The sequence below is a fragment of the Taeniopygia guttata genome, chromosome 7 (assembly GCF_048771995.1).
Source record: "Taeniopygia guttata chromosome 7, bTaeGut7.mat, whole genome shotgun sequence".
In the NCBI taxonomy this organism is placed as follows: domain Eukaryota; kingdom Metazoa; phylum Chordata; class Aves; order Passeriformes; family Estrildidae; genus Taeniopygia; species Taeniopygia guttata.
Genome location: NC_133032.1, coordinates 12,935,717 through 12,963,484, shown reverse-complemented (window position 1 = coordinate 12,963,484; position 27,768 = coordinate 12,935,717). Strand labels below are relative to the sequence as shown.

The 27,768-nt window shown below is 34.6% G+C and overlaps 1 protein-coding gene across 7 annotated transcripts in view; it reads left to right on the top strand.

Moving 5' to 3' along the window:
* KCNH7 (potassium voltage-gated channel subfamily H member 7) overlaps positions 1-27,768 on the top strand; it is a 209,620-nt gene that overhangs the window by 162,954 nt on the left and 18,898 nt on the right. For 6 of the 7 annotated variants that reach the window (XM_041717273.2, XM_072932150.1, XM_072932151.1 and 3 more), the window contains 6 exons: positions 2,232-2,657; positions 7,225-7,624; positions 8,098-8,297; positions 18,259-18,511; positions 21,385-21,590; positions 24,073-24,172. In XM_041717273.2, coding sequence (XP_041573207.2) covers positions 2,232-2,657; positions 7,225-7,624; positions 8,098-8,297; positions 18,259-18,511; positions 21,385-21,590; positions 24,073-24,172 — 1,585 coding nt within the window. Of the gene's footprint in view, positions 1-2,231; positions 2,658-7,224; positions 7,625-8,097; positions 8,298-18,258; positions 18,512-21,384; positions 21,591-24,072; positions 24,173-25,710; positions 26,036-27,768 lie in introns of all 7 variants that reach the window. The other variant, XR_012056962.1, reaches the window with a different exon arrangement.

Sequence of the window (27,768 nt, the reverse complement as noted above, 5' to 3'; positions counted from 1 at the left end):
GCAGAAATGTAAAGTTCTATATAACATTATGACTATGAAACTCACAGCTATAAGTTCAGCCTCTCCTGTGTTATGTGTCTAAGAAGCTATTGCCAAAAAAAGTTGGATGCATTTCTGGTATGATCACTTTTATACTCCTATTCCCTCATTTAGTCCAATTGTTTGGATTTTTAAACTCCAGTTTTGCCTAACTCAGTTTAAACCAATTTAGGAATAAAATGTAACTAAAATTAGATTTGGAGTCAGATTTCAGGGGAATTAGTCCAATTTACATTATGCGTTGCTCTGAAATGAAGCAGTGTGTCTGGAATTTTCAAGCAACAGAAAGAAATATGTGAAGTAAGCTTTATTGTCTTTGTTGCCTAATCCATTTTCTTCATTGTCTGAAAATCCATCAGAACAGTGATATAAATTTTATAAATAGCAGTTCACTTGGCACATATACTCACTGTTCTTAAATATTAAGAAAACCTTCTTGTCAACTCATCAGGTGCGAGACTAAAAATATTAAGACTGCTTAAAAGACTGCAATGCTTCAACTTGCTGTCAGCTAATGTGCTTAATGCATAAAAAAATAGCCAGCACCATTAGTTAAATGCAAGTCTTAGTTACAATACAAAAAATTTATGAACAGCTTCTACCTCAGCACAGTGCTCAGCAGAGAGCTTGGTGGCTGCTTGAAGCTAGCACATATTCTTTCAGATGACGTAATCATTTCTTTCTTCAAATTCAAAGAGTGGTCATTAACCCTCATGTTCTCACAACCTTTTCAGAGTAGAATTTGACTGAATAAGATTAGTGTAACTTATATTACTAAGGATCTAAGATTTACACAACTATTTCTGTTGGAAATTTAAACAGAAAAGAGTGTGCCGACCCTTAGAATTTTCTAAGATTATGTTTGAGGAGCATGGATTCTCTCAGTCTTGAACAAGCTGAAATCTCAACTCCCAGAATACTAACTGTAAAAAGAAAGCAAATAAAAGCAGACAATATCACTGATAAGGTATATCCCCTTCCAGTCAGAATTTCATTTAAATAGAATTATTCACTTTAATAGCTTTTGAAGTAACTTATTTTTTAAATAGAATTGTTTTTAAATAGCAGGAGACTAAGGAATAAGCAGAAGTAACTGTGGAAAAAGGGTGTAAGGTTTCATGAGCATGAATGTTGCCCAACTGATTAATAACTGAAGGTTGTCACCATCTGATGTTTGTTCACTGGTTTGTGTAAAATGAAATGGTGTTCTGAGTCCCACAGGATTTGGAGATCATTTGCAGCACAGAAGGTAATAATTAGCATCATTGCTGACAATCCCAAACACTGAATAAAGACAAAATATAATTTACCTTTTTATCCGTAAAGGTTTTGTTCCTTCATGTCAAAATTCAGTCAGACTGAAACAGCAGCCAAAGGAAATTTGTTTTATCTGATGCTCACACAATTCTTGCTCTTTGCAACAAAGCAAACATTTCAGCTTCCAGAGCCAGCAAATTAAGCAGTGCTTACAAACATAATCCTTCCAAATAAAATTGAAATCCAACTTAGAAACACCAGCAGATAGCAAATCCATACTTTTAAAGGAATAATAAGCTTTAGGCATTGACAAAAGTAGAAGTGGAGCAAAAGGCAATACTCCTGTGTCATCCTTTGTCATATCTTTGGCTGAATTAGACCTAGCCTGTGTAATTTGTTTGTGCATGAAGATTTTTAACACCACAGAACTCAAAGTGTAGATATATGTCAAGGATGATAACAGATCTTTCTCTGACATTTTTTTTTGGTTTTGGTTGCGTACAGTTTCTAATGAGAGTAAACTCTTCTGTAGGGAATGTGAGCCAATGATAATAGGTTTGCTTTCGGATAAAAACACTACATCACTGCAAGATAAGTCATTCACTGGCCCTAAGAAGGCTAGCAAGGTTATCATGTGGTGGATAAATTAATTTCATGGCATGCTTAATAATGCAGATTTTATGGATATAAGATATGCTTTTAATGTTTGCTACAGGGGACAAGAATCAACCTACTGTGCAAAACTGTCAATGAGTTTATTGGACCTGGCAGACACCACAAATTTCACAGAAATCTAGTTTATCGAAACACTAAGTAATTGAAGCTCAATCCTCAAAACTACAATGAAGTACTTTTTGTCCTGTATTTGCTATGTTTACTGGAAGTTGGAGTAGATACACTGTCTGATTATTGATGTGGTATATTTCTTATTCTAGGTTCTATCCTTAGGGGCTGATGTTCTACCAGAATATAAACTCCAGACACCTCGCATCAACAAGTTTACTATATTGCACTACAGTCCTTTCAAAGCCGTCTGGGACTGGCTCATTTTGTTGCTGGTCATATACACGGCCATATTCACCCCTTACTCTGCTGCCTTCCTTCTGAATGACAGTGAGGATCGTAAGAGAAGAGAGTGCGGATATTCCTGCAGCCCACTGAATGTTGTAGATTTAATTGTGGACATTATGTTTATCATTGACATTCTAATAAACTTCAGAACAACATATGTAAACCAGAATGAAGAAGTGGTAAGTGATCCAGCAAAAATAGCAATTCACTACTTCAAAGGCTGGTTCCTAATTGACATGGTTGCTGCAATACCTTTTGACCTGCTGATTTTTGGCTCTGGCTCCGAAGAGGTAAGCTTAAATAAATAAAAACCTTAAATCTTAATTTATTACTTCACAATGATATTCTCTGTATCCTATAGTATTTTTTGCTTGTCATTTAATAGCTACTTAGTATTTCTATCTCATCTTTGAAAGTTAAACTTAAATTAAATCTTCTTTTGTAGAATAATGCAGAGTATTAGCTTTCATCGACAAGAGAAAATATTGAATGATTCAGTTAGTATTTTTCAGTTATACTATATTTAATACTGTCTTTTGAAATAATAAATATATTGTGTATGAAGGACTTGGTAAAATGGTTTTATGTAAGAACTGCTGCTTTGATTTGTTGCTTACTTTTTAAAAACTGCCCATGATGCATGTAAGTGCTGTGTTGGTATTGCATCATTAAAATAATTTTTCTCTGTTCAAAATGTTTAGATCAGACATTTACTTAGCAGAAAAACAAATTAGTTGTAGCATAGACTATACTCGTTTATCAAAGAGATTTGGCTTTTGTCAATTTTATCAAGAATACGGACTATCAAAAGAAGAAAAAAATAGATTACCTTGACAGGCATGATCTATCTACACAGCAGAGTAAAAAAACTGTTCAATATATGCTTCCAGAACCGGCCCAAAAATATATAAAATATATTCTATATTCTGGATTCCTGACCCAGTTCTTCCAGGCAATTTTATTTAATTTAAGAAGGGATAAAATCATAATATTTTTTCTGAGAAATAGAGAATTGGGATTGACTTTCCTGTGGTGCATAGAATGCATATTTTTTTTAAAGCAGCAAACCAAGCAAAATGCAAATGAGGAGTCCAGAGAAACATGAGATAAAACAATGCACTAAAAATGAATGTTATTAAGTAAAGCAATAAGAAGAGAGAGAGTAATATATAGGATAGAGGGAACATATTAGTAGTTCTCTTACTAGAAGAGAACTTTTTTATTCAGAAGGTGACTAAAAAGCCCAGAAATTTAAGAGGAAATTTGATTACATTTTGCATTCATTATCTGTGGCAGGTGTCCATCTTTCTGCAGATAACTTTCTCTGTGGTTTTGAAAGCACAGATACATGAAAGTCCAACATTTTCATAGTGGCATTACTTCTAACTCGGACTACAATGTTCCCCTCCAGGCATGGTCTGCATCCCTTTCTGATCAGTGATCACTTGTCATTGACAAAAATTATTTTCAGTGATTAGAAATGTGGAACATAAAGGATTACAACAGGGATCCACTCCAAAGTTAATTGAAGGAGTGGCCTGAACATCATTCTTCCACACCTACCCTGTTACAAATGCTCTTAAGAGTAAAGTGCCAGGTGCTAAAGTTGTGCTAAAGGGATAACTTTAACATAAGGTAACATTACAGATTACACTTACAAACAAATGTATTCTTGCAGATGAGTAGACAAATATAAAAATGTGGAAGCTGAAACAGAAATTATTGGACCATGTAATGATTTTTTCACTATTCCAGATATAAGTAAATTGATTCTTTATTCTTTCAAAATCTAGTAATTGACCAATTTCTCTACACGGAGAAGCTGGTTTGTTTGTCTAAGCAGTAACAATAGATTATGTTCCATTCACTGTGCCATCATAGCTTCTCTCTCTCATTCATGGTATTGAATATGTCAATCACTTTTCTAAGCTGTTACTTACTGCAGTTTTCCTTCCTACATTGCTAACTCTAATATTTCACCAATGATCCCTTTTTCATTGTTTAGCAAGAAGAGGAAAATGTAAAACTGACAGAATGAAGCATTTTTCATTTAATAGAATTTTTTCAGTCATGAAAGCTATCTTTTTTGTGAAATAGCTCTTTTTTGTTATCTAGAGATTCTTCAAAGATCCCCAGTGAAAAATTGTATTGAATAGTCTTTTTATTAGACAACATAAGCTCTAAAGAGAGCACCATGTGTGCTCATGCAGCTTTAAAACACCTTGATATCAAACCGAGTCTTGAAAGGGCAGAAGAAAATAATCCAAATACCACATACAGCACTATCCAAATGCTTCTATTTGAGCCATACTTTTTTCAACCATAAGAAAGTAACAGAGTTAGACCGTTAACTTTCCAATTTCTGAAGTAGGGAAATAATGTAATTTTAATTTTTTTTTTCTGCTTAAAGAGACTCAAAATGATGATTTGTAGTAAATAATTCTCTCCTTTTTTGTGTGTGTGTTGTGAAAGTTGGGTGGCTTCCCTGATACTTGGGAAGATAAAAATAATGAGTAGATGGAGAGGAAAGAAGAGAAAAGAAAAAAATCTGATGTGATTATCCACTTACTCTTGAACTTGTAGTCCAGCAGATAGGTATGATGAAAACAGAGAAGCAATCCAGAAGAGAGCAGCATTCTATCAGATTGGTATTTGCAGATATTAATGGTTGGCACCAGATGGGGTAAGGTAACTGATAGAGTAGGACCCCTGCCTCCTTGGGTGTAGTGCTGATCAAAGTATTCCAGCATACCAACAAAATTACATTACATGAGACATAGTTCTAAACCCAAGAACTTCTGTCCCTGGCCAAGTGACACATGGGAGGTGTACTATTACTGTGTGAAGGCTACATCTATGCTGAGAAGTGGACATCACGTAAGGCACATCAAAACTTGTGGACCATGCTTTTCACCTCTACTGCCAGCTCTGCTTTAGTGTTAAAGCTCCTTCACTGTGTTAAAGAAAATTAAAACTCAGGATGAGTTTTTTGATGCCTTATCTAGTCTCATTCATGCTGATTTTACCCTTGAAGAGATAAAGTTTTCTTCTGTTATATACTTTCCACATGCTCCAGAACTCAAAGTTGTATCTAAGATGTATCTAAGTATAGGGTTGACATTGAGTATGAATAATATTAGCAAGTTTCATCTAAAGAATATGGTGGAACAGTGATGACAGACTGTAGATTAGCAATCTACCTTCTGATCTGTTTAAGGGGAACAGTTAAGAATATGTAGTCTCTTTCATGACGCAGAGATATGACTACATCTGTGATAGAACATTTCAAACATCCCACTAAAAACAAATCTTAGCTTTTCTTAAGGGATCATAAATGTATAAGCCTGATCTACCTACAAAGAAAAAGTAACCTAATCACAATACCTGCATGTTTCTCAATCTCAGCCTAGGCATAGACTAGGGTTTTGTAGGGTGTGGTCTTTCATTTTCAAGGGTGTGGTCTTTCATACTATTGAGGTCACTAACCTTCTTTATGTGGTAATGACAAATTCACCCTGAAGTTATTATTTGGGGTGTTAAACTGAACTAAGGAGTGTTACCATACACTACCCTCTTGCTCATTTACTCAGAAAATATGAACAGTTTATTGAATTGTCCATTGAGAATTGCAGCCAAGATAGACTTGTTTTGTTCCAAGAGCTTTGGAGTTTTACTCAGAAACTTGGTAAATGTGAGGATCTGATGAAACATAAAAACTAGTCTAGTACTTGTTGCAAGAAAAGCTTTAACGTGATGATACTACTGTCAGAGTCGTTCGTGGGGCTTGGAAAACTTTTCCTGTTAAGTGTCATGTAATATACATGTATGTTAAAAACAAACAAAACAAAACAAACAAACAAACAACAAAACCATTAAAAATTTATGCACTCCTGGCATTTACTGAATACTTTAATATATGTTCAAACTTAATGTAAGGAAAAAATATATCTGAGGGATTTTTTAATCCATTTGTTCCTCTTGATAATGCTGTCCATTTCTTCTACAAGGAATTCGCAAGTATGAAAATTATTTACTAACTGAAATTTGAAAACTTATATTATTCACCTCTAGATCCCTTTAAAAAGGTCAAAGCCTCAAAGAGGCTGCAATGGATAATAGCACACTAAAAATCTTGAAATACATTCCTACTTTAAACTTCTCCAATTTATTTTTCTAATGGTGTAGTACTATTATTACTGGCTCTTGGCACCACACCTACAAGGTGCAAAAAGGTTCATCTGGAGGAACTTTTCCATGATATTCTGTTCACAGCACTTTATCTTCTTTCACCTCTATGAATGCTTTTACCATTACAAACAGGAGGAATCTTGTAGATATACTCTTTGGGACACTTCTGCCCTATTACTTCTCTTTTCTAGAATATGTGTCTCAGAGCATTGCAAGCAGTTTCTAAGTCAGGATCAAATACAGTCATACAACTTTCTTCAAGAATACTTATCTGTGTGGACAGTCGTCTAATTATGAGTAGTTCAAATAATGTATACACTTTATTATGTTAAAAAATCATTAATCTATTGGATCATTAAATCCATTATGGTCAACTGAAGAGTCCAGATCAAGTAAAATATTTAATATTAAAGGGTATTTAGTACATAATGACAATTTCAATATATCTTGATTTTAAATGTAGATTTTATTTTTCTTCCCTAGTTTTATAATGAAATTGATAGCTTAAAGAAAATAAAGCTTAAAGATTAAATTTACATTGAAATGGGTTCTTCTACTTTTTTTGTTGATTCCCCAAAACAATTGAATTTGTAGTGGTTTATTCATACTTACTATTCATGAGAGTACATTTTCCTACAGACAAAATTAATTTCTATCTTATTTTTGCAGACAACTACATTAATAGGCCTTCTGAAGACAGCTAGACTGCTGCGTTTGGTGAGGGTAGCACGGAAACTGGACAGATACTCCGAATACGGTGCTGCAGTTCTGATGCTCCTCATGTGCATATTTGCACTAATTGCACACTGGCTTGCTTGCATTTGGTATGCCATTGGAAATGTAGAAAGACCTTACTTGGCTCACAAGATTGGTTGGTTGGATTCTTTAGGAGAACAACTAGGAAAGCATTACAATAAGAGCGATGCAAGCTCTGGACCATCTATCAAGGACAAATATGTTACAGCACTTTATTTTACCTTCAGCAGTCTGACAAGTGTAGGATTTGGAAATGTGTCTCCAAACACCAACTCAGAGAAAATCTTTTCCATCTGTGTCATGTTGATTGGGTGTAAGTAATTTTATCGTGGATTTTGATCTTTTTTTTCCTCTCTGTGTTTGAGCAAACAGTTTAACATTCTAAACTCATAAGATTATAAGCATGCAGCCGGAAAGGCAACTTCCTAGGGAAAGGACTGTTGTATGCAAAAATATGTTGTGACTCATTCAGTGTCAGGAAGTAATCAAGCTGCTTGACTACTCAAAATCTGTTATCCAAACTAACAGAATATCTGTGTTGTATATCAGTGTCTGTAGGCAAATCCTGTATAAGGTAAAAAGGTGAGTTTGGAGTGGATTTAGGAAATTATATCCCATCATATTTGGCTAATCATAATTATATTTTATTTTTCTATTTTAAATTGAACCTATAAATATATGCATACCTTTTTAATTCTTCCCTTTGTTCTTAACTTTTGCTTAGCCATACTCATCTGCAAAGCCCAATGACATGACTTAAGTAAATTTTGTTTGTCTTTAATCCAGCATTAATGTACGCTAGCATTTTTGGAAATGTATCTGCAATAATCCAAAGACTCTACTCGGGAACCGCACGGTACCACATGCAGATGCTGCGAGTGAAGGAGTTCATACGCTTTCATCAGATCCCGAACCCTCTGCGGCAGCGACTGGAGGAGTACTTCCAGCATGCGTGGACATACACCAATGGCATTGACATGAACATGGTATGTTCTTCTGTTTTTCAGGCAGACGTGCAGAGCAATAGATAAATGCATAAGAAATTAGAAAGAGACTTTAAGTCTTTAGCATTTATAAGCTGTAAAAGTACAAGCTTAAGAAGGTGGATATATACCTCAGTTGCTTACAATCAAGCCACTGCATGTTTGGCATACAAACATTTCACTGCCTAGGTTACTGCCAGGTATATCAGCAATCTGAATCCTCACTGTTTATAGGAAAGCTTGGGAACTGTAGGTGACTTCTGTAAGCTTAAACAGAGTAAAAAAAAGATACAGGTTTCTTATTTCAGTCATAGGTGTTCCAGATCTTTGTTTGTTTTTCGTCCTGATTGTCCACTTCCAGTATCAAACAAGAGTACCTGTATTGATATCTACAGAGCTACTGTTCTATAAAACCTATGGTGATCAATCCTTTTTCCAAATCCTTCCATGTAATCTAGAACAGATGTATTGGGAATGGGTTGAGGAGAGGAACAGACAGGTTTAGCTGCTCTTTTCAAAGGGAAATATTTGAATCACATGATAGTCTAAAGAGTAATTCACTTGCATTCACAACCATGTAATTCTGCACTGAAAATCAAGACAGTACTACTAACCATTTAGTCATCCACAGAAACTCTTTTCTGGAACTGACACGGAGTAACACTCATTTTTTCTGGTTTTGATAAAAAAGCCCCTGTAATCTCTCCTTCTATAAATACATGGCTAGCTAAAAAATAATAACAAACTGCTAGTGAGCAAAAGTAGGCATCTATACCTCTGTCTTATTTTCTGGAGATAGAAATATTTTTTCAGAAAAGTCAACATCAGTTTGAAGACCCTGAGGGCATTGTACATCTTAAGGACCTGTGAATCTGTGTCTCTGTAGGGATGCTTTCCAGAGGTATTCAGAGCTGCAGATTGGAAACTGCAGAACTCTCCAGAAAGCTGTCAAGAACAAGAAAATCACTGTTCACTTTTGTAACAATTTAGCTAGAAATCAATTTGCAAAATTTTGACATACATTCAAACAGCTTTCATGTGATATCTATACATACATTTCTGAATGACTGTCAGAGTACAACATTTTTATGCAGCAAACATAAAAATGGTCTCGATTAAAATCTTTTATAAAGGTGAATAGCTGACAGTTTGACTTTATGATTACCATTAAGTAAAGCAGATCTTAAAAATACAATAGAAAACTAATATATTTGGCTTCACCTGCTACTTCCATGTGTTCCCTCCAGAGGGATAATATGTCCAGAGCAGGACAAGGACAATTGTATAAACCTCTGCTGGGGATTACTGCAGTGGAAGGCAGCATCAGTAGCTTCATCCTGTGTGGCACTGAATAGCCCTAATTCCTTCTGATGGCAATGGAATGGTGGGGCGCTCAGCACTTTGCAGGATCAGGCCCTTAAGCTGCAGGTGTGTACAACCTAAGCCTAAAGCAGCTCACTGAATTATTTCTGAAGATATTACCAAGTCATATATGCCTTAACTAATTCATTACCACTAATGGATGTACTAAAACCCCTGGTTCACATGAAATAGTAACTATAACTGGATGTTGTCACGTGAAAAGTTGCATAATTTGGAAACTGGTGTATGGAAATTAGTCTTGGATTTGTCATGAATGTGAAATAACAATAACATGGATTAAATAGCCCATATCCTGCAATATGATTGTGAGGCAGTATGGAGGATTTGTTTTTAATAAAGTGTGGAAAAACCCTCAAGTTTAGTATCTTGTTTCATTGTATTTTATTCCTTATTCTGTTCACAGTTCTGTCCCTCAAGTTTTATGTCAATCACCTTATTTCCTTTAAGAGTTTGAATGTATTACATTTAGTACGAGGATAATATAAGAATTGTGTGATTTACATTGTACTTATGAAAGATTTATCTCTTTCCTGTCTGCTTCACACCTAAATACATGGAATAACACCACCCACTGGTAAGAGCAGGAGGTATTTATATCAAATTTAATTCCAGTATAAAGTGTGAAGAATATCCATGTTATCTGTTGGGTTTAGAGCTTGTTCAATGCTTTCTAATTTTAATTGTAAATTTTTGCATGACGAAGGGGTAGGTAGCAAAGGGAAATAATCCAAGCAGAATCAGATGTGGGGCAAAACGGTTACTAAAAATTTGACACTAAAAAATGTTAATCTAACCATGTTTATTAATCACTGTTTTACCCCACAACTCAAGTCATGCTTCTCTACCCAAAAAAGGTCATGTGCATAATGGTTTGCATTAGATAGTTGCTCTGTAGGAATGTCACTGACAAAGTTGTCATGCTGCTGATCATTCTGCATTTTCCTTTGTGTGAATGCTCTTGGTTTACACCATATATGCATGTTAACACACGCACCAATGAAGTTTTCTTGGCTATTAGCCATGTGCATATGAGTTGGACTTGCATGTGTTTTTTTACTTAATTTTGCATGAAATATTTGCATTTGCAGAACAAAGGACTAATACTGTCCTCAAACAAATGTGTTTGACTCCTGCCCAAGTCTACTTGGAGTTTTTTGTGAATTCTGAAGGCAGAATTTCATCCAATATATTTTTTTTCTTCATTTCATGACTGAAAGCTGAAAAAAACCCAAAAATGTAGTTCTATTTCTCCTTTGAAATATGAAGTGCATAATAATTTACATTTTATATATATATATATGTACATGCAACATATATACACACATACTCACATATATATATATAAATAACATGGAGAATATGTTTCAAAAAATACTTTACATTATCTTCAGTAATATATTTAAGAATCCAGGTAAAGTTTAAAATAAAATATAAAAAAATATATAAAATAGAAACCCTCTTAATCTCAGGAGTAATTGTGTACTAAGACTAAACTTGATTTTCTAAACAAAATTCTACACCTTAGATTGCAAACCAGAAGATAATATTGTATGCTTACTTGAAATGGTTAAACTTAAAATTAGCTTTAAAGACCCACAAGTGAAATATGCTGAGACCTTGTTTATTTGTTCATTTGCTCCCTTCTGCTCAATTTCTACATATTTTTGATTATATTTCATTACATAATGTATTTTGGTTAAAAACTGTTCCACATAATTATGCATGGACTGGATAAACAGGATTTGGGATTTATTTTAATCTGGATAAAAAAATCTTGAGTCTATAGAATAAGCATAATTTAAATCATGTCCCTGTGATATACACTGGCAAAGTCAAATTACAAAAGAAAAGTTTACATTGCATATTGTTTCATTAAAGATGTCACCAGTCCCAAAGATTCCAATTCTTGTAATATTTTTAATTATCCTGTTCTAGTTTCCCTAAATTCTTTTTGCCTTCTTTTTCCTCTTTCATTCCTATATTATCAGTCCAGCACTGATAATAGCATGCCTATGATGCTTAGCCAAAACGATCAGTTATTTAGTGTTTGAGATTTTTTTTTTAAGTTATGCATGTATTTTTTACAATCCTGTCCCACCCTTTCTTTCCATGGATCTTCTGTGCATCTGAATAGCTTTATTGGTTTATTTTACATTTGAAAAGAGTTCATAGAAGTAACTAAGTGGGACAAGCTGAAAAGTATTTAGCCCAGTGCAAACATTAATTAATATTTTGGGTGTGGGACAGATGTTTTTTTGGTTTGAGTTTTGTCCAATAGCATGAAAGGGGAGAGCAAGTCAGAATTATTATAAATAAATGTATGATTTGTCCTGCAAGCATCCAAGCAAATGGTTAATTTTACTGTTGTGATAACTGTCTTGGCCACTGTGATCATACAAGTACAGTAGAACACACACCTATCTTGAACCAGCAATTCTATAGTAGCAAATAAATACCAGGTTCACCATTGCCTTGAACAGGCTTCTTTTGTAAGAAATTGGCCACTGACACCTGGTTGATATCACTACATTTTTTCATTCTTGCTTTTTCTCCCACTGTGATCACTTCTTACAACAAAAGCAGCTTTAGCAATAGAACCAGTGTCACCAATACATTTGAAGCAGAGGATTAGAGAAATAAATTAGAATTTCAAAAACAGCAAGGAGAAATTCTTTGTACCATCAAAAGACTAATGCAAATTAGATGTGTTTGGAACAAAACCTAGCAGTTAATTCTTAAACTAAGGGAATATGTAATCATATAGGGACTTGGTACTGCTATTTGCCCATATGTCAGAACAGAAATCATGACATATAAACCAGCCACAAAGTACCTTATGATTAGCCATAATAGTTTCATTTTTTTTTAAAAGGCAACTTTAAAACTGTGATAGCCTCATTTGAATTGAGTTATAGAAAATAAGACCTCATTAAAAAAATATTCTCAAGGATGTCCATCTATTTCTAAATGATCCTTTATCAATTTCTCAGTGTATTTTGTGGTCTAAAATCTCAACAAAAGTATTTAATTTTTCAACTATCATATTTTTTGAAATATACAGGTCTGGTCAATCTTCAACTTCTACAGACTTAAACCTTTTCTCTCAGTAAGGGAGTCAACAGTTGAAGAAACTGAAATAATTTTCCATCTGCCCTTTTCAGCAATGTATTGTATCACAGAGATCACTTTTCAGATGTACTCAGAAACTGTAATAGGACTGTAGAAGAATGGTCTACTGAAGCTTCACTAATTCCAGCATAAAGATGTCACACATCTGTGTTGTGGCAATGACTGAAAACAAAAGATCCTAATCTTGATAAGGTTGTCAGACTTCAATATCATTGAAAGGTGAATTAGTTCATTATGACATACTGATTCTCTTCTCTCTGTTGTTGAAAGGAAGCATACTGAACATTAAAAAAATCATTCTGTACAAAAAAGAGGATTTTTCAGAAATATTTTTTTCTATGTGGAACCCAAGAGCTTCTGGAGCAGTATTATTGCCAGCTGTGACCCTGTTCTTTCTTTTCTAAATGCTGAAAATGCTTGGAAATATTTCAACCTTCTACTTACAGAAATAATTAATTTATGTAATTAATTATCACAGTAATATTGAATAGTAAATTCAAAATTCTTTCTAGAAGTAAAATTGCTGAATTACAAAAATTTTTTGCCTAGATGATGTTCTTCAATTACAAGAGTCAAATGTTTGTGATGGAACTATATCCCACACTATTCTCCACCAGAGGAAATAGCTATTGGGGGACAGAGATCCTAATCCAAAATCTAAGCAGTGCAATTTGTGCAGCTAAAGAGTACCAAGTCAGCCTTATCGCTTAGGCTGTCAAAAAGATGAAAATTAAATAGATAGGTTATTTCACAAAATATATGAATTAATTAATTTCACTAATTCTTTCTGAACAAACTAAGATGAAAAGTTAATAAAAATAAATGGTTTTAATATAAAGTCCAAATTTTATTATTCAAATATTTTGAGAACTTTATTCAGCATTTAGTGATGCCAATGTCAACATAGCCTGAGATCTCTCTTATGAAAGTGAGAACCAAATAGATATCAAGTATGTGTGGTCAGACACAAAGTGTATTTACTCCTGCCTCTTTATATCCTCGGCTGCTCAAATTTTTTGCTGTGTTAATTTTTTGTATGGATCAGTTTCTCAGACCATTTTGCAAGGAGAAATCATGACAAGGCTGGCATAATCAAACAAAGTGGAGAAGGACAAGAATCCTCTTTCAGTTTATGCCATCTTAAATTCCCAGATGAAATTGAGAGTCTCCCTTTATCTTTCCCTCTATATGCTGGGCACCTGCCACTCATAAACAAGTCTGACTGGTTCTAGGACAAGAAAGCATCCGTCACTAGTTTCAACACACCCCAAACACAGCGCAACACAAGAGCCTTCTCGTGCTCTCTTCAACATCTGCTTGGTATTTAATGATCCTACCTATATTTCAGCAGAGAAAATGTGTGACAGAAGATTATATGCAGAATTAAAGCAGTATCTGTGATTGTAAGGCTACAAGCACTGGAGAATCTCTCATAGTAGGAAATGCTGAGAGAACTGGAATTGCTCAGTCAGATGGGAGAAATTAAGGCTCACAGAGGATCATATCAATGTGAACAAATACCTGAAGGGAGGGTGTAAAAAATGTGGAACAAGTTTAATTTCAGTGGTGCCCAGTGACAGGACCAGAGGTAATGGTCACACATGGAAACTGAAGGCTTTAACCAAACACCAGGAAACACATTTTTACTGTGAGGATAACTGAGCACTGGTAGAAGTTGCCCAGAGAGGTTGGGACATCTCTGTTCTTGGAGCTATTTGAAAGCCATGTTGGCATCAGCTTGGCTACCAGCTCTAGGTACACCTCCTTTAGCAGGGAGGATGGACCACATGATCTTTCCAACAAGATCATTTCCAACCTCAATCATTCTGTGGTTTTGTTGGTATGGAATGTGTTATTTCCATGTTTAATGAAAATTATTGTAGCTAATATCCTGGTTTGCTTCAGGTTAAATACTTTCTAAATATTTTCTGTGAGACATATGTCAATACCTGTTCCAGAACTGCGGATCAAAAAACTAAAAATTGTAATGAATTTTATAATTTATCAAAAAAAACCAAAAACAAGGTTATCTTTGCTCCAAACAGTTGCTTATTGCCTGAGATTAAGGCACGAAGATGTGTCCAAATCTGTTGTCACTAATGTACCTGATAAATGTGTGATACCTTGCTGACATCCTGAGAAAAGAAACTAATGAAGCTGGACTCCCTCTCCTCATAAAAAGACCATATTCTTCAAGGCAGTATGAATCATATCCCTACTCTACTCATAAAACAATCACTTATTCTATGTAAAATGTTTTACATCTCTCTGGATGGCATTATCCCTCTGTAAGCATGCCACCTAGATAAATCAATGTTATTTGATGTGGAGTAAGTTTTATTCCAAACAGGAAGAGATAACTGAACTTGGATTTGCTAACTCTCAATGACAGACAACTGGAGCCTGTGGTCACAGCATCTTAACTGATTTTCCTTTACTTTACTTTTTCTTTGTCAAGGGGGGAGGGCTAAAGCTGATTTTATGTCTTATTACACGTCTTTTTAAAAATATCTGTGTGTGTTTCTTGAATTATGCATGAGTTCTGATTCCAAACATGATTCTAACCATGAGAATCCAAGATTTTTCTCACCAGGGCCCTGTGAAGTCACAACTGAGAAGATGTTGTGTATAACAATAGAAATGTGTTAGGAAAGAATGGAACAATTGAAACTCAAATCTGTATTTAAATGATTTGTTTTGGGATTTTAATTAATGATAATATTATTAAACAGCAGTTCTAATTTCATAATTTTCAAATTTTTTATTTTGAAGACTGCATGGATGATTTTCCAATATTTGGTACTGGCAGAGTATGTACAAATTTGATGTTGATTGTGATTCTCATATTATAACATAATTTTTTAAAAATTCAGTAATGAAAATCAGAATATGAGATGAATGTAACAAATATTTGAGAGTTTGAGTTGGCAAAATGTATGTACTGCAGAGCATAAAACTCAGTCTGGAAACATAAAATTCTGTATTATGTCACCTACTGGACTTAGACTGAACACCTCACTACACACAATGTGTGCAATATGGTAAGCTCTTTTTGGTGATGTAGGTTTTGCCATTGTTTTAACAAATTTATCTTCCAATCAGCTTCTTTCTTGAATTTCTAAGCTTGTATTAATGGAATAATCTCAGTTGGAAACCAATGTTATTTAGTCTTCCTTTCAGGCATTTTAAAACTGTGGTATTAAAGCGTAGATGTCTTTCATCTCTGATGTATAAAACTACTTTAGAGTGTAAGCTCCATGGAGCAGGGACTTTTTAGTCACAGATGTTTGAAAAGAGGCTGGTATCTTTCAGATGTCATTGACATTTAAATAACTATCAACTGATACGCAATGATTTTAAAACAGTTTCATGACAAATATAAATTAATTATAAAAACAATTGTTTCTATAAGGGAATATCCAAAGTATCTTCAGAAATATAAACCAACGCACATTGTCTGCATGGGTTTTGCTTAATGGTAAAATACAATCCCTTGAAAATCAGATAAACAGCTGATGTGAAAAATGAAAACTATTTATTCTAAGTGTAATTTCAGTGTTCATGACTTCCTAACAATTCAAACACACTTTTTTTGTAAGTACTTCTGAATTCAAAATACATTTCCTATTTCATATCCTATAAAAAATGGAGCTCTTCTAAATTGTATTCAGATACATACATAGCAAACAAATTAATTAAAAATAGGTCTTTTATACTCACATGACTAGAGAACAATTTAAAAATGAACACAATTTTTCTTCTCCTGTTTAATTTGGTGAACATATTTGTTTCTCAGTTTTTCAGTATCCTTGAGCAAATAAGTCCCTACAACCTACAGCTTTTTATTTCAACATAATTACATTATATTAAAAAGCATAATTGGATATACTAAGCTATTTCTAGTTATGTGTTAGATACTGAAAACAGAGTGATGCCACAGAAGCTTTTCATTTATCATGTTTTCTTTTGCTTAGTGTTGTTGAATGCTGGCTTTTTCTGATGATGTATAAATTTCATGTGGTAATGCCATAAGGCTCAAAAAATTGTTCTATGTATGTGCGTCAAAACCTGTTTGTTATTTCACAGCAATGATTTCCATTAGCAATCATAGAACCATTTCAATTCTGTTAAAGCTTCTAATATCTCATTTTTAAAACATAGCTTGGCTTGTGTGGACAGAAGCCTCATATGAGAAATGTGTTCATTTTCACCAGGAAGGGATATGAGTGGTGAATATATTTCTGCAATTAGTGTGAGTGCACACTAATTTTTTGTCCTGAAGTAAAAATCAATATAGCAGCAAGTGAATGCATTTTGGATATATCTTTTCTCTGCAGAAATGTTTACAAATGTATATAAAAACAGTGCAGAGGATAAACAAAGATGAAATAATAGACTGATTTAATAACAAAGAGACACATCCTGTTCACATATTCGTAAGACTTGTAGCAAAAATATGTAGCAGTACATATTTTGCCTTTAGTAATAGGTAACAGCTGTAGCTGTCCCTATTAAAAGCACATGAGCCAATCACGTCACTGACAGCAGGTAACAGGATATAACAAAGAAAGGTGGTGTGCCATGATGTGTCAGCACACAGAGTCACTCACAGCACTCCCATGAAATCAGTAGAAGAAATGTTTATAGATTCTAAAAAAATCAAAGGTATTATCCTACAGAACTTAGGAAAGCTCACACATAATGACCACATTGTAAATAACTCCTTTCCTTCTAAACAAAATTAACATGTTGCCATGGTACCCAAGAGGAATCCCATGATTCTACTTCAGGCAAACTCCTATTGTTCTGAGTAAAAGATGAGCAAGGACCGCAGCAAGTAGCCCTGTTGTTTGCTGAACATATAATCTGGCTATGTAAATCTGCACAACATTGTTGTTTCACAAGGTCATGTTGCTTTTTTCTGATAAAAATCGAACTCCTACACTTGCATTCAGATTGTATTTAACATGAAAATCCTAATAAAATGCCGTCTCTCTGGAAAATATCTGATCTTCTTGAGATAGCTCTCATTTTACAAATACCATGGCTATTTCAGCAAAAACCTCTCCTATAATAAATGTAGTACTTTGACAATTGATGAAAAGGAACTAGATATATGAGTCCAAGTAAGTGAAATTCAGTCAAAACTTCCCCTTTCACTGTCTTATTTGTTATTTTACAGAAGTATAGTCATTCATGTACCCTGATACAATTTCTTGCAATGAAAGAAATCTTAATAGCACATTTTGTAACCACTATATAGGTAAGTATTTATAGGAGTGTTCACATTGTAGAAGCTTTTTAATATGAATTTGTTGAATTTTAATACTTTAACAACTTTAAAGCCATGTCTATTTGTAGGTCACTTCTTTCTTTTTGTCCAGGAAGAAAAAAAAATTATATAAAGAACTTCCATAGCATTTGCATGAAATCTTTATGCTTGTCTTTCCAGGTCCTGAAGGGATTTCCAGAATGCTTACAAGCTGACATCTGTCTGCACCTCAACCAAAATTTGCTTCAGAATTGCAAAGCTTTCCGGGGGGCCAGTAAAGGCTGTCTTCGAGCTTTGGCTATGAAATTTAAGACAACACATGCACCTCCTGGAGACACTTTAGTGCACTGTGGAGATGTTCTCACTGCTCTTTATTTTGTGTCAAGAGGCTCCATTGAAATCCTCAAGAGTGACATTGTTGTAGCCATTCTTGGTAAGTACATTATTACAAGGTATATTAAAAGAGTCAGATCTTAAAAAAAATATATTTATTGTTGCTCCTGGGACAGGAAATTTGTAAATATTTACCACCTATTTTTTAAAATCAAGCAAAGAAATAATTTAAGAAGGAAAATCTTCATTACTGCAATAATTCATGTGCACCAAAGAGCCCACATCTTTGGATTTCTAAAGATTTATCTTTAGTCACATCAATGCCTAGGTAGAGGGATAAGCTGCAAGTTGAGGCAAGCAGATTTCCAATTATTCCAGTTCTGATTATACTGGAAGATCAAAAGTCAAGACCACTCTGTTCTTAAACAGTGATGAAAGCATTGGGACACATAGATTCCTCTATTTGCTAACTGGAGCAATCTACTCTGAGCATTCAAAATGTCTTCTAGAGATTTTCAGAAATATCTGTTTCTGTCCACTAGGCATAAAGGAAAAGAAGAGAATGACAGCTAAATTTTATCTAGAAGTAATAACACCAGTGTTTCCTCTGTATGTCTTATTAACACATTCTTGTTTCTATAGCATGATGAGTTTTCTTTCCTAATAAAGTTGGCTCAGGGCAATGCTCAGTCCAGCTGGGAACTCACCTGCAGCTGGTTAGCTATAGCAATATGAAAAGTAAAATAACTAAAACCTTACATAATATGACTACAGATTTGTTTCTCCAATTTTATATTAGATAATAAGAATGCAAAGAATAATTGAGTAGATGAGTAAGGATTTTGATGTAGTATCATTCATATATTGTCTTTCTGTTAATTGGCCACTGTAGGAACTTACACTCAGAAAAGCAGCTGAAGCAAGATGTGGATGAGGGGCAGCATGTTGCTACACTTTGACTGATTATTCTGTTTATACTTTTCAGGGTGGATATGTGAACAGAACAAAGGTGTGCCTAAAGCAATCCTTCCCTAGGTTTAGATAGTGTTATCAAGATAATTTAACATTTCATGCTGTTGCAGCTCATCATCTGGGCCAGCTTTAGGCACAAACAAAGTAGGGAGCATCCAAGTATAACACTGTGAAGTTTTTACTAAACTGTCTAAGAGTCTTGCCCTGATTATGAGCAGTGTGGTTCATCAAAGAATTCATCTCTCACATCAAAAATATGTACATTCTGCTGCATCCAAAATAAACTGAGCCCACATCTGTTGTGTGATCCATGAGGTAGGAATCTGCCTATAGCTGGCTGCAGTGAATGAGTCCCTGGTATTTTGAAGAATCTACAGAAAAAGGATAGAGGATATAAAGGAAAAATACTCTGCATAGAAATAACTCAGAAACCTAACAGTTTGTCAAGAATTAGCCAAATATTTTCAGTTAATTCCTCTTTCTGAAAAACCTACACACAGAAATGAACATAAAAACTACTCTTTAACACTGATCTGACACCAGTAATTCTTCATCTAATACCTAGATAACAGAATGTCTCTGAAATCTACTATCTCTTTCAGCTTTGCCGACAAGATATAAAAGTACTGCAACCATGTCAATACTCTTATTGCAGAGAAGGTTTTATATGCCTTGAATAAGGACCTCTGAATTCATAAACATTTAGGGCAGAAGGAGTATATAGTCAAACCCTCATTTTGTCTCTGTTTCCTGTTATATCTAATGAACTGTATTTTATGAAATAAAAACAATAGGTTTTGCTCTGAAGATATGAAGAGATGAAAATAGGATCCCTTTTCATAGCAGTTTATTTCCATATTTAATCACCTTTATTATTAAAAATGCGTGCTTTATTTCAAGTATAAAATAATTTTACTTCCACTTCTTTCCATTGGTTCTTCTTATGCTTTCCTTCTTATATTCTAGAGACATTGAATACCAAGCAATGTAATCAGGTTATCTCTTAATCTTCCCATGTTCAAGATCCTTACTATAAATCAGCCCTTAAATTACCTTTTGCATTTTTAACCTGCAGTTTTCAACTTACTTAAAAAAAAAAAAAACAAAAAAAAACCCAAAAACCAGAACTGCTCTTAGTGAAGTGACCCAACGTGAAAGGTACAAATGCTTAACAGAGACAAAAAATCACCACTGTATTCTTTTTTACCTGTGGAGAAGCATCTCCCTTGCCATGATCACTGTTCTTTTCCACAAGTGTTTTCTTAGTGCCTCCCCAACCCTATTTTGCAGGTAACCCTGAAACCCTTAGTGAAGAGTATATTTTCACTGGTTTATGGCTGCAGCTGCTTTGCTTTGATGAAGTTTAGGTGCAGTTTGGCAAAAAAAAGAGCAATAAATTAGAGATGACAATCTTAACAAACACCTATTGCAAATGTGTCAACATTGATTGGAAGAATTGTAATGGTATCAAAACAGAGGTAGACATGTTTAAAAAACTTGTTCAATAGAACTCCTCTATCTTACAAGCTTTGTATTCCCTCCAAAAAATATAAAAACAAAGTAATTTTCTATTAAAATATATTTCAAGTACATTCAGTTGCTTCATATAATTCTCAACAAAATTATATTGTAGGTCAGACAAGTCCTGGACTGGACTGGACAATAGAAATTTCATATTTGCTGTTATAATACAATTGAAATTGCCAAATAATGCTTTTAGAAGAAAGGACAAAGGAACCTGCTCAAATCATGTTGTTTTGATGAAAAATTGTGAAGAAACATTCGCTTAGTTCAGTTACATGTATTTTCATGGATCTTAATATTTCACTTTTAATACTTAATAATACTGCTTTTTCTTTATATATGTGCAATGGGAATCTGACTGTATCACTTCATGTAAAACCAAGTATTCTACACCTGTGTCATAAAGAAATGCACCATTCAATGTAATGGTTTATTCATATTTAAAATAATAACCTCCGTTTAATTTTCTTTCTGCAGGGAAAAATGATATTTTTGGAGAGATGGTACATCTTTATGCAAAACCAGGAAAGTCAAATGCAGATGTGAGAGCTTTAACTTACTGTGACTTACATAAGATCCAGAGAGAAGATCTACTAGAAGTTTTGGATATGTACCCTGAATTTTCTGATCTCTTCCTCACCAATCTGGAGTTAACTTTTAATCTGAGAGATGAAACCACAAAGGTACCTATAACAAATTATTTTTATTTCTTAATATTGGGCCAAATCTGTCCCATAGTAACAAAACTTGAAAATATATTTGCAAAACTAAGGTTAACAAAATTAAAAGCTGTAATTAAAAAAATGTAATTAAATGTAATGAAGTGCTGTATTAAAAAAATATACTCTCCTGATTGCTTCTACTGAAGTCAGTTAAACTCAGCAGAAGTCAATGAAATTATTCCGATGATGTTAATCTAACAGGATTTGGTTCTATATTTAAATAGTATTAAGGCTTCACCCAGGGGGATTTTGTTAAAGCCATGGAAAATATGGTTTTATTAGATGACTATAGCCTAGGTCACCACAAGGGGTACTTTTGACACTAAATGTCATAATACATCCATAAAATAAGGATAAATCAGATAATCCAGATTCCTTCTGTGTCTAGCAATAGAAAACATTTAATTGCTTTTCAAATATGAACTGTTAATTCCCTTATCTTGGTATGCACTCTACCTCCTAGGGGACTAAAAACTTACAAGGGACTTTTCAACTTTCACTCGTTCTTCGGATTTGCAGGCATTTCTTGATCTCTTTTCCCCACAGTGACTGTCCTAATTTGTCCTTTTGCAGAATTAGATCTTCAGGAAAGTCAAAATATGACCGATGTTTCCTAATTTCAGACTGACAGGGTTACTCTGACTTGGGAAAGCAAGTGGACATTTGGTCAAAGGGGGAGTGGGGAAATTCTCTCTTGTGCTGCTGAGGCTAAAGGCTCCCCCAGAAGATTGCGGGTACCCCAGCCCTGGCCACTGGGCAGGGACTACACTGCCCACAGAATGACTGATTTACATTTCATTATTTCGGAGATAATGCCATTTTGTGGCATTTTCTTCCTAAAAGAAAAACAGAGATTCAGTGAGAAGGATCTAACATAATTTGGCCTCAAAGGCCTTCTAAGAAAAAAGGAGAAAAGAACACTAAGTTTTGGGCTGTAAATCATAAGGACATCTTTGCGAATCAGGTGTGGATCCTTATTTTTAAAAAAATTATAAAAAAATGCAGCTTCTAACAAGAAATGTCACTTCTTTCTATTATGACCATTTTTTTATAAAATATCATTCTGAAAATAGAAGACCAATTATATTCTTTTTTTCAGTCATGCCATTGTATGTATTGAAAAGATCATAATTATTAATTACATGTAAAACAAAACACAATGAATGTATAGTCTAGTGATAAATTTAAATTAAAACTGAATGTCCATATATTTGAAAAATTTCTTGAGGATAATTTCACATTAATGATTTAAGTCTGAGTAATTATATCTTGCAATTACATTGTCATGTTTTATCATTATTTTTTCCTTCGATCAGAGACAAGGAAGGCAGGAGAGGCTCAGCCATGCTCCTGAGCTTGCAAAATCACAGTTTTTCTCTAGCAATTCCACTTACTTTCCACTGTCTATTGCAATCCAGAAACTCATCCCCCAAAAGAAGCATTGAGCACATTCTCATTTTCAAAACATCACTCAGATCTAAATTTGTTATCAGAATAATAGGTGCTTCTGCTTCAGTTTCTGCTCCTGCCCTCTTGTTTGTATGAAAGTACCTTTTTCTTCCTGCAGTTATTCTACCAGTGGGCCACCACTGAAGCATATTACTCACCAGGTTTAAAGTGAAGGGAAAGAGAAAGATGTAAACGCTTCCCAGCTCCCCTCTGCCCTTCTCCCACACGCAAATCTGCTTACTTGAGTGGTATGGGAGACCTCACTTGTACAGGGAATGGAAGTAGGTATGCAGAGCAAAACTGGTGTTATATTTGCTAATTTGTAAATTTCTTAAAGTAGAAAAAACAAGAGTTAAGTGCATATTTTACCTACTGGTATAAAAAGCTTCTTAAGATGGATAGAAAAAACCAACATTGTGTTCTGGTACAGAAATAAGTATCTGAATGCTCTATATCTGATGAAGAGGAAGGGAGGAAGGGAGGTAAAGTGCCTCATACTCGTTAGGCTTATATTTATTGTAAAACATAATCTTTATAATCACTGCAAACTGTAACCTTTATAATAATTACCGTAAGTTAAATATAAATATAATTGCAATTAATTACCACTTTATTTCTTGAAATAGTATACATTCTCTGTTAGAGGTTATTTTTTTCATTAATTTGTATAAGGTTATGTAAACCAGATCTGTGCAAGTTCAGAGAAGTTGATAACACATGAACACATGTATTTCCATGTAAACTTATTATCAGTATAATTTTATTTCACCATTAGGTGATGACAGTGTTGGTTTTGCTCAATTTGCATAAACTTTTTTAATGTTAGCCCTGGGCAATTCCATTCATTAGCCAGTGATGGAGAGGCAGATGCAGACTGACTTTAATATTGCCTTTTTTAAAGCTTGAACATGATTAACAGTCAATCACCTATTGCAAATCTGCCCTCTTTAGATGGGACTAATCTGTCATTTTGTTCCATATTTCATTTATCAAGTCTGACCTCGTAATAAGATCACAAACTACCAATGATACAGATGGAGATAACTGCAAACTACGAAGACGGAAATTGTCCTTCCAAAGTGAAATAGAGAAAGGTAATTAACTTCATTTCTTACGTGAGACAGCACCGCCTCATTATTCATTGGCATTTCACTTGGTAACGCTGGGTACATTAGGGTCCCTTGTTGGCTTGAGAATCCAGGTGGGCAGCAAAACTTCTCTGTGCATTAACCCCTACATGCTTATGTGTTACTAGAAGATATATGTCTCACACTTCCATGACTTCACATCTGTCTGTGAAGAGCTGTTCCAACGTTAAGCTACCTTATTGCCTTTGAGGCATACATATATATATATGTGTATTATCTCTTAATATCTATTTTCTGTGATGCCATGTTTTAAACTGTAGGAACAACCTGGTCTGTGGATTATTTTATCACCTCAAAAAAGTGCTTTGTTAAACTTGCTTGAGGTAGTGTTTCTCCCTGGAATTGAAATATTTCAAAAATTTAAAATTTAAAATATTTCAGGACACTGTAGATTCACCATACTCTGATTTTGATCCATATGGTAATGTGTAAAAGGTTGTTCTGGCATAAATTTAGGTAATATTTTATGTGCTTACGTTCATATTAGCAGCTTTTGAGAGTAAACCTAATGAAGGGAAATTCAGTAAAACATTAAACTTTTTTACCAGTATTCACTACTACTAAATGCCAAGAACTGTATACAGTAGATCTGGTCAGACAGCAACTGTCATGAAGACAGCTAAGCTGATATTCATGGATTTTCATTTTCATGTAGGAAAAACACAATTCCTTGAATACCATTGCACTTTTATGGTTGAATCGTTTGTCTGACAAATTACTGTTTCTGTTATGCCTGTCTTTCACACTCCACAGTTAAACTTCAGTCCTAAATGCAGCATAGCACCAATTTATAGAGTAGCAGAGTAGCTGATAATAAATGGCAACAGTTTAAATATCCATAGCAGGTATAATGTTCAATGAAGAGTCTCTAACCCAGAGCGTGGCTATTCAGAACAATGACATTCCTGTTCGATCAAACAGGCATCTTTAGGGCAGGAAGCCAAAACTGACAACAAATCTGTCAGGAAAATGTCCCCATGAAATATTCAATCTGCTTTTCACAAAGAATCTGTTGACAGAGATACTTTGCCTGACTAACCTTCACATTTCTTATGAGAAAACATATGCTGCTACCTAGACAAGATGGAAGTGATCTTTTATGTTGTGCCTGCTGTAGAATTGCAAATAGGCTACTCAGGTGTCAGTGAGGTTCCAAGACCCCTAGGCTTTTATGGTTCTTGCCCAGTCAATTACACTGAACATCCTCTTTGAAATATTTGTTTGCATTACTTTTGAAAGAATATAATTTCCCACAGTTTTGTCTCTAAAAAAATACTTGCATCACTGGGGAAGAAGAGGCAAGAGTGGCAGGCTCCTTAGCCCTGGCAATGATTGTACAGCACCTGGTAATATCTGGATTAGGCAGAAGTGAGGTACATTGGAAGTCCATCTGAGGAGAAGAGAAAACAAGTAGGAATCCTTTGCCAAGTACTGAGTATACTTTTGGTCCACTGGCTTACTGCCCCTCTCTGGTCTCTTTTCAGATTCTCTACGTGTTCCCATGGCCACAGCAGACACCTCATAGTCATAGATCTTCAGTGTTACTTTTCTGTGGCACTTCCCACATCCTCTTTGAGGTTGTAAAGTAGGTTCTACTAGAGGAACTGCTGGTTTTTAAAGTCATGTTCTATTGATTTCCACCCTTTATATGTAAGAGGGAGTGGCATCTTATTTTTATCCAGCATAGTCAGTCTATAATGATAAATATTTGGAGATGATCCTGCAGAGTTTTTCAGAACTGGAGGAGAAAAGACACAGTTTCTGAACAAACAGCTGGAAAATGCATTTCTGGCCACAGTGTGCCAAAAGGTAAAAAAATACATGTTGTATGAAAATCATATTTTGATTTCAGAACTACAGTTTGAACAGGATAGAGACTTCTGTTCTTACTGTTATATTTTGATATTTTATTTTGCAAATAGGGGCATGCTTGGTAAATGCTCTTTGTACTAGCATTCTTTACTTTCAGCTGTTGACCTACTAGCATATTATGCAGCTTGAAATTTTATTTTTTCTATCTTCAGTGTGATCATGATGTTTTCTCTGTTTTGGAGTGCTAAAAATGGGATTGTGTTATCTCAGCCTTTAGTTCATGCTAGCCTGATTTGGACCTTGTTTCCATGGTAACTCTTCCTGCACAAGTTTTATTGGGGGTTAAACAAAATCAACACAGCTCTCTTTTATGCATCTGTAGTTAGTACCCCTGGTTCTCCAATTTCACACAAGACCTTGCCACTCTACATATACATAATTCCACCATTTCTATCCTGTGTCAACAAAAACTGATCTTAACTACTAAGGCTTATAAGGGCTCTGTCATAGTGTGATTTTAGAGGCTACAAGACTATTTGAGGGACCAGCTTGTTCTCTGGATTCTAGAATCAGTTTCAGTCTCAGAAGAGGTCCCCTGCAAAAATTAATGTACACATTACATAGTAGTTTACACTTGCTCCCACCCTAAAGAAATTTACTGCATGTCTTTCAGAATGATGGATGTTCCTTCTTGCACAGGTGCAGGTGCAGACTTAGCCAGTTGCCATAGATCCTTGACAGTCAGCCAAGAAACTCTCTGAGACTGCTTAAAATTAGCAGCATTCCTGCCTGGCAGTTCCAAACAAAGCTCTCACCTGGGTTGGCAAGTTAGCCTCCTGCTGAAAACTTTGTGACAATGAGCTGCTCCATCTGTATTCAATTGTCATTTTTAGCAGTGCAGAATACAATTTTTTTCTTGCCCATTTTTCATTTACTTCTAGCAGTTCTGTGTGGGTTAGCTAATTCCAAGGGAAATACATTCAGGCAAGAACTTTCTTTTTCTCTGCTAGTTCTGAATGGAGTTCTATTATCCCATGCTGAATAAGGCATTTCTAGAGCTGTTTACATCAATATAAAATCCAATATATGGGTGGAAAATGCACAGTGTAAGGAGACTCACTGAAAGCCTGAAAACTTGGGGCCTTGAAAGGACTGTTCTGAAATTCAAGCCTTACCATTTTTTTAGCAACTTTTTAAGCTTTTTCTAAATGTTGGCTCTAAAACCTTAACTTTCTTGGGACTTTTCTAGTGATAGCTGGCCCAGGAAACTTATAAAAAGAAAATTTTAGTTCCATGGATGTGATTTTAAGTGGTCACTAAGCAAAGTTCTCACAGATTCTTGTATACCCTGGGGTTTGCACTTGCCCACGTTGACACAGATTGTAACAATCAAGTGGGATATAAAATACATTTTGTTTCATTCTTAAAATATTATTAACTAGTAAACTCACATATTTCTTAATTTGAAGAGGTATGTTTCCTGATCAGAATTTTCAAAAAAATGTCTACTGATCAATTCTCAAAGTAAGCACAAAAGCCAGAATTCTAAAAGACTTCTAATTGAATCTTGGTTAATGTAACTACCTTAAGTGTTCATTGCTTGTAGGTGTTTTTTGGGCTAAGAAGCCAAGCCATATTAACACAGCTTTATTACACAAAGTATTTAGAGGCCATTTGATAAAAGGCCATAATCTATCTTGATTTAGATATAGAAGACAAGGAAACGTTTC